This window comes from Silene latifolia, chromosome Y (assembly GCF_048544455.1).
Source record: "Silene latifolia isolate original U9 population chromosome Y, ASM4854445v1, whole genome shotgun sequence".
Taxonomy (NCBI): Eukaryota; Viridiplantae; Streptophyta; class Magnoliopsida; order Caryophyllales; family Caryophyllaceae; genus Silene; species Silene latifolia.
In genome coordinates this window covers 357,748,980-357,763,232 of record NC_133538.1, presented here as the reverse complement: position 1 = coordinate 357,763,232, position 14,253 = coordinate 357,748,980, and the positions used below count along the sequence as shown (strand labels likewise).

General features: G+C 40.8%; 1 protein-coding gene across 1 annotated transcript; it reads left to right on the top strand.

Annotated features, from left to right (window-relative positions):
* The first annotated feature begins 1,259 nt into the window (after window positions 1-1,259).
* On the top strand, window positions 1,260-1,865 carry LOC141631688 (uncharacterized). The gene is made up of 2 exons (XM_074444325.1): window positions 1,260-1,437; window positions 1,543-1,865. Exons 1-2 carry the CDS (start codon window positions 1,260-1,262, stop codon window positions 1,863-1,865), a joined length of 501 nt encoding a protein of 166 aa, XP_074300426.1.
* The last annotated feature ends 12,388 nt before the right edge of the window (window positions 1,866-14,253 follow it).

Sequence of the window (14,253 nt, the reverse complement as noted above, 5' to 3'; positions counted from 1 at the left end):
CCAAAAGGAACGTTGAGCAGCATCCAACGTTAGTATTTTAAGAGTATAAATAGCATTGCCTATCAATTGTAAAGGGAGACTAAGTATTCATTATCGATATACAGTTTTCTTCCTATTTTTCTCTAAGCATTTAAGTTTACACACCAAACTTGTAATCAGCCTACCAAAGAAATACAACAACATTATTTATATCTAATTTCCATCTATCTTTCGTATATATTTTTATTCCTAATTTATAGAACTAGATACCCTTATCACTTAATAATTAAGCCGGATCCTTCCAGGGACAATCTTGCTAAAACAATTTGCGCCCACCGTGGGGCATCTAGTTCATTAATCCTAAAAAAATATCTTTATCATCTTCCATTTAATATTCACACGAGAAAATGGTGCAACTGACCCCAGAACAACAATTAGCCGCTGCCTTGGCTAAAATCAAGGAATTGGAAACAATACAAGAAAAAGCAGCCCAGGCAGAGGCCGATATCACTAGGCTCAAAGAATCAGAGTCCAGCCTGAAAAAGAAATTGGAGAATCAGTCTTTCGGCTCCAAAACCAGATTTGAGCCAGGAACTCCGTTTTCATCTATCATCAGACAAATAGATTTCTCTAGTTTTGGAACCCCGGAGAAAGATGCCTCCTCTGATCAACACACCACCCCTGAAAATGGCTTAAGCAAGACTGAGGTAGCAATAATGAAGGCCATGCTCCAGGAAATCCAGAAACTCCACAGCAAGATATAGAATATACCCGGAGTGCCAGATCCTGTAGCCGAAGTGGAAATTGATAGCTTTCCTGACTCACCCTTTGTAGATGAAATTGCAAAGATTGATCTCCCCAAAAAATTCACCGTTCAATCTATGAGAACTTATGATGGGACCTCTGACTCACAAAAGCATGTTGCTATATTCAAGCAGAAAATGTTAGCAGCCTGAATACCCATCGAACTCAGGCAGGTTTGCATGTGTAAAGGCTTTGGCACTACCTTAACCAGAGCAGCATTGCAGTGGTTCATCAACCTCCCAAATGGAAGTATCAAGAACTTCGCAGACTTGGTTAATGCCTTTAACCAGCAGTTCGCAAGCAGCAGGGACATGGCTAAGAGACCCAGCAACCTGTTCAGAGTAAAGCAGCTTCCAGACGAGCCCCTAAAAGAATTCCTGGCCAGATTTGTCAAAGAGAAGGTGGCCATCCCAAGAGGTGACGAGGAAACAGCAGTAGAAGCTTTCAGTCAAGGAAAACCTGGGAGACACAGTTAGATGGCCCAAGAAATCGGACAACCCAGGAAACATCCTTCAAGATGGTGTGACTTTCACCAAGACATTGGACATACCACAGAAGAGTGCATTCAGCTGAGGAAACAGGTGGCTTACCTCCTAAAGAGAGGCTATCTGAAAGATCTAATCCAACAGCCCAGAGGCAACGATGAAGGAGCAGGCAAAAGAGATCCGGGAAACAGCAGGGATCCTCCTCCTCCTCCCCCCATCTACGAAGTCAAATTCATAAATGGAGGCTCAGAAATATGTGGCTTGACCAGTTCAGCCGCTAAGATAGTTGCCAGGGAGTCCAAACTTCAACTCCCTTCAAGATCTAAATTATTACCCGTTGTTACCTTTGATGACTCAGACTTGCAGGGAGTATCAGACCTGCACCATGATAGCCTGGTGATTACTATGCAAATGGGTACAGCTAAGGTGTCAAGAATCCTGATAGACGGAGGCAGCTCAATCAACTTAGTGATGATGGACGTCCTTAAAGCCATGAAAATAGATGAAGAAAAAATCATCAAGAAGTCCAGTGTCCTGGTTCGGTTCAGCATAGAAACAAAGAACACCCTGGAGAAATTAACTTGCCAACTTACGTAGAAGGCGTAGATTCCTATGAAAGATTCAGAGTAATGGATTGTCTATCCTCATACAACGTAATTCTAGGCAGACCATGGATCCACAACGTCAAAGCCATCCCATCAACATATCACCAATGTGTAAAGATACCGACTGAATGTGGGATAACCACCATCAGGGAAGAACAGAAAGCAGCTCAGGAATGTTACACTCAGGCTTTGAAACCTTAAAAGTCCGGTAAGTCCCTTGCATAGCAACTAAAGTCCCCTGTCAGGAATGAATATATAGCCCAATCACAGATGGAAACAGGAGAGGTCACTCTAGACCAAGAATACCCTGACAGGAAGGTACTCGTGGGATCCGTCGCTCCTGACTTAGTCAGGCCCAATTTGGTCAGCTTTCTCAAAACTAAGATGTCTTGTTTTGCTTGGTCACATTTTGACATGACTGGTATAGATGATGATATTTTAACTCATAAGTTAAATATTGACAAATCATTTAAGCCTGTACAGCAAAAAAGAAGAAAATTTGCTGCAGAAAGAAATGAAATCATCAACCAAGAAGTCGACAAGCTATTGGACATGGGAATGATCAGGGAAGTATTGTACCATAACTGGATAGCCAATGTGGTAGTTGTCCAAAAGAAGAATGGCAAATGGAGAGTCTGCGTGGACTACACCGACCTGAACAAGGCCTGCCCAAAGGATCCATTTCCCTTGCCGCATATTTATGCAATGGTAGATGCCACCGCAGGCCACGAGATGTTAACATTTATGGATGCTTCAAGTGGATTCAATCAAATAAAGATACATCCCTCAAACCAAAAAAGTACGGTCTTCATTACTGAAAGAGGAGTATATTGCTATACTGCCATGCCTTTTGGATTAAAAAATGCATGGGCAACTTATCAAAGGTTAGTCAACATGATGTTCAAAGATCAAATTGGAGACACCATGGAAGTCTACATTGATGACATGGTGGTCAAATCAAAAAAAACATAAGACCACATCAAAGACCTGGAAGTAGCATTCCAAATACTGGAAAAATTCAACATGAAGCTAAATCCACAAAAGTGCCATTTCGGAGTCTCAACAGGCAAGTTCTTGGGCTATATGGTAATAAAGAGAGGAATAGAAGCTAGTCCTGAAAAGATCAAAGCTGTCCTGGAGCTGGAACAACCAAAAACTATCAAGGATATACAAAAATTCATAGGAAGAGTAGCCGCCCTGAACAGGTTCATTTCAAGATCATCAGAGAGGTGCAAATCATTTTACAACCTGCTCAGGAAAAAAAAAAAGACTTCTAGTGGACTCCTGACCTCCAGTCAGCCTTTGAAGACCTCAAAGCGTATCTATCTTCTCCACCTTTGCTGGCCAAGCCAGTCAAAAGATGAACCCTTGACGGTATACCTGTCAGTCACTGAGACTGCGGTCAGTGCAGTCCTGGTCAAAGAGATGGACGGACAACAACACCCTATCTATTACGTAAGTAAAAGCCTACTAGATGCGGAAATGAGGTATGGTCTACTTGAAAAATATGTTTTAGCTTTAATTATGAGTTGTACTAAATTAAGACCCTATTTTGAAAGCCATCCTTTAATAGTCAGGACCAACCTCCCTATTATATCTGTACTTAGAAAACCAGAACTGTCCGGACGAATGTGAAAATGGTCAGTCCAGCTCAGCACTTACAACATAACCTTTGAACCCAGGATAACATTAAGTCACAAGCATTAGCAGATTTTGTTGCTGATTTCAGACCCTCCCTTGAACCTGACCAAATAAAAGAAGTAAACAGACTGACCAATGACCAGACAAACCTAGAATGGACCTTATTTGTCGATGGTGCAGCCAATATGAGGGGCACTGGTCTGGGCGTAGTACTAAAATCGCCACTAGGGGATAAGATAGTACAGGCTATAAGTTGTGCATTTGAAGCCATCAAAAATGAAGCTGAATATGAAGCCCTAATAGCTGGGTTAAAGGTATGTATTGACCTTGGTGTACAAAATCTAAAGGTACGTACTGATTCCCTTCTCATTTCAAATCAAGTAAATGGAGTTTATACCTCAAAGGACTAAAAAATGATGCTTTATTTAGAAGTTGTCCAAAATTTAAAATGTAAATTTCGTAATTTTACTATTGATCAAATACGCAGGGACTTGAATACCCATGCCGATGCCCTAGCCGGCCTAGGATCTAATTTCAGTCCCCCTGATTTTGATAAGATCCCCATCATACATTTATTGGAACCTGTAATAAATAAACAAGATGAAACCTTTCCAATATATGTTGCTAACTCATGGACAAAACCCTATTACGATTGGCTCCAACAGGGAATTCTACCCTTAAACAAACAAGATGTCAGAGCACTTAAGATCAAAGCTGCTTCATACACCATCATTAACAATGTGCTTTTTAAGAAATCGTAGGCTGGACCATACCTTAGATGCCTGGAACCACAAGAAGCTGAACAGATACTATCAGAAATCCATGAAGGACACTGTGGTAACCATAAAGGTGGCAGAAGTCTAGCAAGCAAGGTACTCAGGACAGGCTACTTTTGGCCTACACTGAGGGCCGACTGCCTGGAATTCAGTTCTTAATGTAAAGCCTGACAAATTCATCGACCATACATCCATCAACCGTCTGAGGAACTACATTCAATCTCTGCCCCCTGGCCGTTCATGAAATGGGGCATGGATATAGTAGGCAAATTACCTCAAGCACATGGACATAAAGTCTTCATGCTAGCAATGACTGACTACTTCTCCAAATGGATAGAAGCAGATTCATACAGGCAAGTCAAAGAGAAGGATGTCATATCATTCATCGAACACAACATCATATGTAGATATGGGATACCTTCAGAAATAGTGTGTGACAATGGCACACAGTTCGTGGGAAAAAAACAGTGGCTTTCTGCGCACAATGGAATATTAACCTGGTAACATCCACATCAGGCTATCCAAAAGCCAACGGGCAGGCAGAATCCAGCAACAAAGTAATAATTAGTTGCCTGAAGAAAAAGCTAAAAAGAAGAAAAGGCAGATGGGCTGAAGAACTCCCCTTGGTCCTCTGGGCTGACCGGACTACGCCTAAAATAGCTACAGGCCAAACCCCGTACTCCCTGTTCTATGGATGTGAAGCAGTGATCCCAGCAGAGATTGATATTCCATCAGCCAGATGTAGCCTGAACACAGTAGCGGACAACGGTCCCCTGATGGAGGACAATCTGGACTTAACAGAAGAATTAAGAGATGCAACCAACATTAGATTAGCAGCCTACCAGCAAACAGTGGCCAAAAGTTACAATAAGAATGTCAAGGCCAGAGTATTCAGAATAGGAGACCTTGTTCTCAGAATAGTTTTCCAAAATACTAAAGAGAAAAACGCAGGCAAACTGGCTCCAACCTCGGAAGGTCCCTACCTGATCGACTCAATCGTCGGTCAGGGCGCCTACAAGCTACAAACCCTGGATGGCGAGATGATCCCCAGAGCCTGTAATGTTGCACACTTAAAATTATTTCACATATAAAATGCACTCCTCAGCCCAGCTAAAAACCTTTACTTTACCTTTTTGCCTGGCCTGATATGCAATTACATGTATGATACTTGCCATTATATGAATAAATATCCTACATGTTTCTTCTTGTTATACGCCTGATTATTTGTTAATATGAAATTCTCTCCTTTTTCTTTTACCAAATAGAATCTTGAATACTTTTTTACTTACACAGTGCATTGATCTAGTTCACACTTTACTTAAACAAATTTTCAAGATTGAGGGCCACTCCACTAGCATACACACTACTCATATGCAAAAAACACCCAACTTTCAGTTGCAAAATCCTCAAAACAAGCCTTAAAATACTAAGCTGAGTCTGAGTAAAAAGGCTAGGGAATACTCTCCCTAATTCTCTTGTCATAAATGGGTCATAAGCCCTCCAGACAGGCATGGGTTGTAAGCCCTCCAGACAGGCAAATACCCCACCCATACCACAAAAGCCTGGCCAGATCCAGCATAAGAGCCTGGCCAGATCCAGCGCGAAGAACCTGGCTTGATCCAGTAGACTAACTGGCCTAATCGAGTATAAATACAAACACTACAAGAACACCTTACTCAAACACATCTCAAAAACACAAAACACAAATACCAGAAAGCAAAATACTAATTATTTAAAAGTCAATCAGACATAGTTAATCAACCACCAAAATATTCAATCCAGGGACTTCCCCTCTGGATGGGACCTACTTACCAAAATATTCAAGAGTAGTAAATATTCATCCCAGGGACATACCCCCGGGATGGGTCAAACCAAAAACAGAGATCTAAACGGGTTTCGAATCAGAAACTGATCCACAGCCCTCCACCATTTCCTGATCAGCAGACTTTCCTTAGAAGGAGGATAATTCACTTCCTCTTCCTGCCCCAAGTTGGCCAAGTCAGGATATTTGGTATCCAAAGCTGTCTCGTCCCGATCCGAGTCCCACCTAGCCCTATTAGACTCAGGATCTCTCATAGAATCAACCCGACCTTTACCAAAGAAATATTGGGCAGCATCAGCAAGCCGTGCCTCCACCAACTCCTTTTCAGCACCAAGATCTTCATTTTTCTTCAACTGATCCTGCATAGCCTGTTTCTCAGCAACCAACTCTCTTTTTATAGCTTCAAGCTCCCCTCTTATAACTTCGAGCTCTTTCCTAACCGCCTTCTCAGCAATTTTGAGATACGTGCATATTGTATAGTCTTTTTAGCCTATTTTAGCACGTATTTCCATGCATTTTTGTACTGTTTATATAGTATTATGCCCCGAATTGGCTACTTTGGTTCGTTTTGTCCGTTTTGTAGAAATGAACGCGAAAGTAGTGGAATCGTACCATTTTTCGTCCTTTTTGCATGCATTTTGAGGAGACGAGATTTTCCAGAGTGAGATACTGCATTGGAATGCGTGAAGGCACGGTTTACGAGGCAGTCGGTGACGAGTTTAGGCTGATTTGAAGGAAGAAGTCTCGATCGAGTGGTTTTGTTACTCGATCGAGCGGTTTTTATTGCCTCAGTTGATCGATCGAGTAGTTAATTACTCGATCAAGAGGTGCTGAAAAGAGAGGTTACTCGATCGAGTAACTAATCTACTCGATCGAGTAGATTTTCTGGTGTTTTGCTCGATCGAGTGGTTTCTGCTGGCGTGGGCTTTAATTAGCCCGTAAGCTTGTTTTACCTTTTGGACTTAGTTTATTTTCTATTTAAGCATTACGTTACTAGGTCATTAGGATCACCATTTCTATTATCATCGATACTGTATTTCAGTTTTTCATCTATCAATTTCATCCTTTACTGCAACTTTGCTTTCGGGGTTAATTCGCTTGGATTTTGTCGTTCTTTACGCTGGATTCTCACGATTGTAATATCTTTCTCCTTTCTTAATAATAATCTCTATTTCATTTGCTTTAATTACTTGTTTTGCTTCATTTACTTTCTGCCCTAATTCTCTTTTATGCACTTTATTTATTATTTCATTATGTTTATTGTTAGTTCATCGTTTGTTGTTAGTTTTGATAATATTAATAACGATATGAGTAGCTAAATCTATTTCATGTTGGGGTTAGGGGATCTACGGTAGAAATGTGACGATGTAGTAAATAGGTTAGATGAATTAATTGTGAGATTCTGTCACCATAGCAATTTAACTATATTTTACCGACTTAGTTGAGTGCACGCTTCTGAGTAACCCTTTAATCTAGCTAAATTTAATCCTGGATTGGAAGATTGGACTAAATAGGCCTGCTATGAACAGTAGACTACTTTGACGAGGACGGAAATTAAGTTAGTAGAAGTTTAGGGTAGAAAGTGGACCAGAAGGACCTTTCCATATCCGTCTCGCATTAATTTGTCTAAGTTGTTTACAGTTGAGTCACTAGACAACCGTAGTGAACCGAAATCCTGACATGTCCCTTCTCTATCTGATAGTTTAATTCTATTTTCTTGCCTTTATTGCTCTTATCTCTGCTTCTCTTTCCTTTCAACCTTTTAGTTTAGAAAACCAATTTAAATACCCCCCCCATTTGTGACCAAATAGACGGACTTCTACAGATATCTTGCCTCCCTGAGGAGATCGACCTGACTTCCCTAGCTATATAGTTAGTTTAGTTAATTTATTTTTGATAGGTACACGACAGACGTATCATTTTGCTGGCACCTCACAAGCCTGAGCAGCCTTAGACGCCTCCCTGGCTGATCCAAGCTGGGACTGAAGTACTGACTCATTACCCCTGGACAAATGCAACTCGTTGTTAACCTTGTCCAACTTCTCCTCCAAGCCGCTAATCTTGGCCCGGGCATCCTTAAGCTGGCAAGCACTAATCAACCCAGCATCTAAACCCTGAAGAGGAAAAAGTTAAACTTATTGACCAAACCTAAAACAAAAGTCAATACAAAAAAAACTCCTTTATAACCAACCTCTTTGGCTTGGGAGGTAAGAGCAGCAGCATTCGCCAAAAGAGAGGACATGAGAGCCACAACCTTGGTAGAAGACTCAACAACATCACCAGATAACAGCTGACTACTCATGTTGGCAGAAAAATCATTTATCTGTGCCCAGGCAGCTTCCATATCGCCAAACTGAGCAGACACTCCCCTGATGCTCCTAATCGGCTGGGCCTGAATAGGTTCCTCCACTTCCTCTGCCTCTTCAGTAATAACAGCCTCTTTTCTCCTTTTGGCCGCCTAGACGACTTCGGGAGACACAAGATGAGGCGTCTCTTTATGAACTTGAGCATTAGAGACTAGAATGTTGAGAGTCTTATCAGTTCCACTACTAGTAGCCTCCTGGCTCCTAGACTACTCAGAAATTTTGGCAACCCCAGCCTTCAAATCAGCAGCACTAAAGCTAGTCAATCTAGAACAAGATCTATATACTGGATAGACAAAAGAAACACCTATAAACGATAGGAAACGAATAGGATAAAGAAAATCATCAGCATAAGAATACAAAGAGGACGTACAGGAAAGAGCATAAGAGGTAAGCTTGCCTTTAGGCGCCTTAATAACACTTAGCTTAGGCCTCATATACTGGGGCAATAAATCTCTACCCAAACTACCGGGCCAAGTCCTCTCTTCTTCAGGAAGAGCCGGGAAAGCCTCTATCCTCGCGATAGACTCCTCATCAAGAGGATCAAAATTCCAATCAGGAGCTGCAAACATCCCCAAACACTCAGATAAAATTTAAATACTTTAAATATGTGCAAAATAAAATATGTATAAATCAAGAAGTGCAGGAAACTTACCACTCTCCAAGGGAGGATATCTTAAATAGTCCAGGCCAGACCCAGACTCTCAGTCCGGACAAACAGGTAAGTTTTCGCCCAACCTTTATCATCACCCGAATCCAGGTTGGTGATTAATGGAGACATGTTAGATCTAATCTGTAAATTAAAACGACCAGTAGAATGATTTTTCAGATCACTGCCTTGATATCATTGATAGTAATTATAAAATTATGCTTGGCACATAAATTCTCAATAGAATGGACAAGTTTCCAAACCATTGGCATAATCTGGAATGGAGATACTTCCATGGCCCGGATGGTATCAATCATTAAAGGAGTAAAAGACAACTTACACCAGCCTTGAATGTCCATTCATAGATACAAAACCAGCCTGGTGACGTCCAATTGGCCCTAACAGGACAAGATTCAGGAGTCCAGACCTCAGCTGAATCAGGGATCACCTTTTTCTCTCTCAAAATTCTATCATAATTTGTTTTTAACAGGTTCTCTTCAGAAAAAGTAGACTCAAGTGACCGGAGAGCAGAAAAAATAGAATCTTGGTACTTGAAAGCTATAGCACAAGCAGGAGGATCAATCTCAAATACCTCCTCTTCATGAGTTTCTGTAGGATCAGAACCAGCCGCAGCCTTCTGAGAAGCAGGACGTTTTTTGTCTCCCATATTCTTTAATATTTCTTGAAATAAATGTGTTTATGGAAATTGGAGAAGTTCTATGAAGAGTTGCAGGAAATAAATTACGGTTTATTTTTGAGAAATTAGGGAAGAATCCTTAGAGAGAATATAGCCAATAAGGTAGAATAATTTTGGTAAATGTTGAACTCATCCTCAACAATGTATTTATAGGAGTGGTACAATGGTTTAAAAACCCTAGAAATTGCAAAACTGTCAGCATGACATCACCAAGCTAGCCGTTGCAGTGTTTAACGGTCACTAGAAGTCTAAGAGTCATTAAATAACTATGATTCTTTTTATTTTTAAACCCGGTAAATTGAAATCTCACCCCTGGCCGGATCCAGCATAGATTAAATGTCAAGGGGCAATTGTTAAGCCCAAATTAGCCCAGACCGACCTTAGTCTAGCCTAGCATAATTAGGCTGACTGGGCCAACCATGGTCCGGACAAATCTGACTATTGTTTGACATGTAAAGAATATTACAGGGTAGGTACACTACTATGCCTTGGAAGAAAGACCTGGTGGTAAGGAAGGAAAGCATGGAATGGCCTGGCAGAGTTCCTAAGTAGGCCGGACTGAATTATCAAGCAACATAATGGCTATATAAAAGGAAAATACTCATGTCCTATTTTCATCTAATACCAAGGCCAACTCCAAGAACATTTTATTCTCACGTACCAGATCGTGCAAAAGAGAACAAGGCAATGTTTATTGAGGAAGACTAAGTCAAGCGGATTAATAGGGAATGTGCCCTATTTTTCAGCTAGCAGCTGCCAACGGCCAAGAAGAACGTTGAGCAGCATCCAACGTTAGTATTTGAAGAGTATAAATAGCATTGTCTAGCAATTGTAAAGGGAGGCTAATTATTCATTATTGATATAAAGTTTTCTTCCTATTTTTCTCTAAGCATTTAAGTTTACACACCAAACTTGTAATCAGCCTACCAAAGAAATACAACAACATTATTTATATCTAATTTCCATCTATTTTTCGTTTAAATTTTTATTCCTAATTTATAGAACTAGATGCCCTTATCACTTAATAAATAAGTCAGATCCTTCCAGAGAAAATCGTGCTAAAACAAAGGTGTTACAGAAGTTCGACAACTTAAGCTTGGACAAGAGCAAAGCCCAAGTTCGCCAAGTTCAAGAGGAGAGACCAAGTCACTCTAGGGTGCACTATGTGCAAGAGCCAATTTCTCCTCCAAGAAATTACATCCAACAACCAATATGTGACAATTGTGGTGGTGTTAGTCATGTGTATGACGTGTTCATCTTTCCAACAAGATTACCAATACCCACAAGAATATTATGATGTGCAAGGCCAACAACCAAGATACTCTTATCAACATCAAGAGACCTTGTACCAGGCTTTCCTCAACCAAGACCCAAGGCTTTCATATGAGGGTCAACCTTTGGACCCGAAATACCAAGCCCCACAATACCCTCTGCCCAAACCCGACCATTCTAGATCGTATAATCATAATCAAGGCCAAGGTTCCGAGTTTCGGAGATTTTAACAACAAGGGAACTTATCTTATGTCCCACCACACCAAAAGAACAACAACCAAAACAACCAAAACTTCCAACCTTAACAAAACTACCAACAAAACCCGAATTACCAACCACAACAAAACTTTCAAGCTCAACAACCTCAATTTCAACCCATCTCCTCATTGAACCCCCAAACCCAAATGATTCTATTGAACAAATGTCGAAAAACATGGAGGCCAAGGCATTGCAAAGAGAAGCCAATGCGAAGCAACAATTCAAGCTTCTAAGGTCCGACATTTCTAATATCCAAGCTCACCAAAGAACACTTGATTCTTACATGGCTAACTCTGACCAAGGAGCTTCTAATCCTCCAAGGGGATCACAATCTTTAGCAATACAAGGCTCCCACCCTAAGGACGGACCACCTCATCACCAACAAGCTCGTGTGGTCGCCTTGAGGAGTAGGGAAGAATTGGAAGACCCTTATAAGGATTATGACTATGATTCAAAGAGGAAAAGGGATGCTATGAGAAGAGGAGTTGAGAGCCCACCTTCATCACCAACAAGTAGAGGTGAGAACTCCAAGAAAGGGAAAGTATGTAAGCAACCCATAGAAGATGAAAACTTTGTCTTGTAAGAAATTGAGGTTAACAAAGTGGTAGCAAATAGAAAGAAAAGGAAGCCAAAAAGATTGATGACACCAAGCAAGCCTCGCCTTCTAAAAAGGCTTCTGTTCGTCCCTCCAATACCTTTTCCTAATAGGTGTAGAGTAATGAACGAAGAGAAGAAATTATCTAAGTTCTTGGATATGATGAAGAAACTTGAAGTTTCATTGCCTTTCACCGAGGAAGTGATACAAATGCCACTCTATACCAAATTTCACAAAGATGTGTTGAAAAAGAAAAGAGGAATTCGAGGAGATGGGTTAGTTTCCTTGACGTTATAATGTAGTGCAGTATTTCTTAATCACATGCCTAAGACATTACAAGACCCGGATAGCTTTTCAATCCCGTGTATAGTAGGCAATGTGAACATTGAAAGAGCTTTGTGCGATTTTGGTGTAAGGGTTTGCATCCTAACTCTTCCCATTACCAAGAATCTTGATCTTCAAGAAATAATTCCCAATTCTATGAAATTGTAACTTGTGAATCGATCGGTACAATATCCTAAGGGAGTTCTTGAAGATGTCCCGGTAAAAGTGGGGAATTTCTATAACCGGCGGACATTATGGTATTAGATACTTCCTCCATTCTCATATGATGTACCCATTTTATTAAAATACTCCACTCATATATTCAACAAATGGGTACATCATATAAAAACGGAGGAAGTATTTTGGAAGACCAACAAGTCAAGTTATTCTGGGTAGACCATTCATGGCAACCGGAGGGGTAATGATTTATGTGAAGAATGGAAAGCTTTCCTTCAATATGGGATGAAATGTGGTTGAATTCTCTCTAACGGGGGTTATGTCTAAGCCAATGTTTGAGAGTGCTTATTCGGTTGTCATTCTAGAAGATGTGATTTGAGAAACAAGAGATGAATGCTCGGGGGAAGATAAAGAAGAAGATTATGAAGCTCTACCACCGCTTTCATGCGAAGATGAGGGTAAGAACCCTCTAAAGGTAGACCCTAAACCCTTCCCCCCCCTTCCCCTTGAATATGCTTTTCTTAACGATGCAAAGACCTTCCCCGTTATTAGCAATGCTAAAGTGTAGCATTGACGATCTTATGGGTATCGATCCTAGAGTGTGTTTGCATCGCGTTACGCTATAGGATGGATACACCCCCTCCACTCAACCTATGAGGAGATTGAATGAGAAGTTGAAGGAGGTGGTAAGGAAGGAAGTTGATAAATTGCTTGAGGCCGGAATCATATACTCTATCTCGGGAAGCGATTGGGTAAGCCTGGTTCAAATTGTCCCTAAAAAGGGTAGTATGAAAGTGGTTGAGAATAAGGATGGTGAACTCACCTCCACCCAGCCGGTTACGGGATAGAGAATGTGCATTGATTACCGAAAAATAAATTACGCCTCAATCAAAGATCACTTTCCCTTATCTTTCATTGACCAAATGCTCATATATTGGTAAATCCTGAGTATTTTTGCTTTCTTGACGGTAATTCAGGGTTTTTAAAAATTCATGTTCATTCGGATCACCAAGCAAAAAATAATTGCACTTGTCCTTATGGTGTCTTCGCATATAGGAGAATGTCATTTGGACTTTGCAATGCTCCGAGAACATTTCAAGGAGCTATGATGTCAATCTTTTCGGACTATATTGAGAAGTCCATAGAGGTTTTTATGGACGACTTTAGTGTCCATGGCACCTCCTTTGATGATTGTTTGAAGAACCTCTCCCAAGTGCTCCAAACTTCCATCCAATACAACCTCAGGTTGAATTGGGAAAAATGCCACTTTATAGTGAAAGAGGGAGGAGTTCTTGGTCATGTCATTTCTAAAAGAGGGATCCAAGTGGACAAGGCCAAAGTTGAGGTGATTGAGAAACTTCCCCCACTCACCAATGTTAAGGGTATGAGGAGTTTCTGTAGTCATGCGGGTTTTATAAGAGATTTATAAAAGATTTTGCAAATATTGCTAAACCCCTCACCTCACTTCTTGCTAAAGACACTCCCTTTGAATTTGATGATTCTTGTCATAAGAGTTTTTGTAGGCTCAAGCAAGCTTTAGTGACGACTCCAATTATGCAACCACCAAATTGGGACCTCCCCTTTGAACTAATGTGTGATGCGAGCGACTTTGCACTAGGGGCAGTTTTAGGTCAAAGACAAGATAAGAAGCTTAATGTCATAGCTTATGTGGGCAAGACCTTGGATAGCACTCAATGCCACTACACCACCACGGAAAAGGAGATGTTGGCGGTGGTGTATGCCTTTGAAAAATTTCGACCTTACCTTCTTTTCTCTAAGATGATCATCTACACGGATCACACTGCT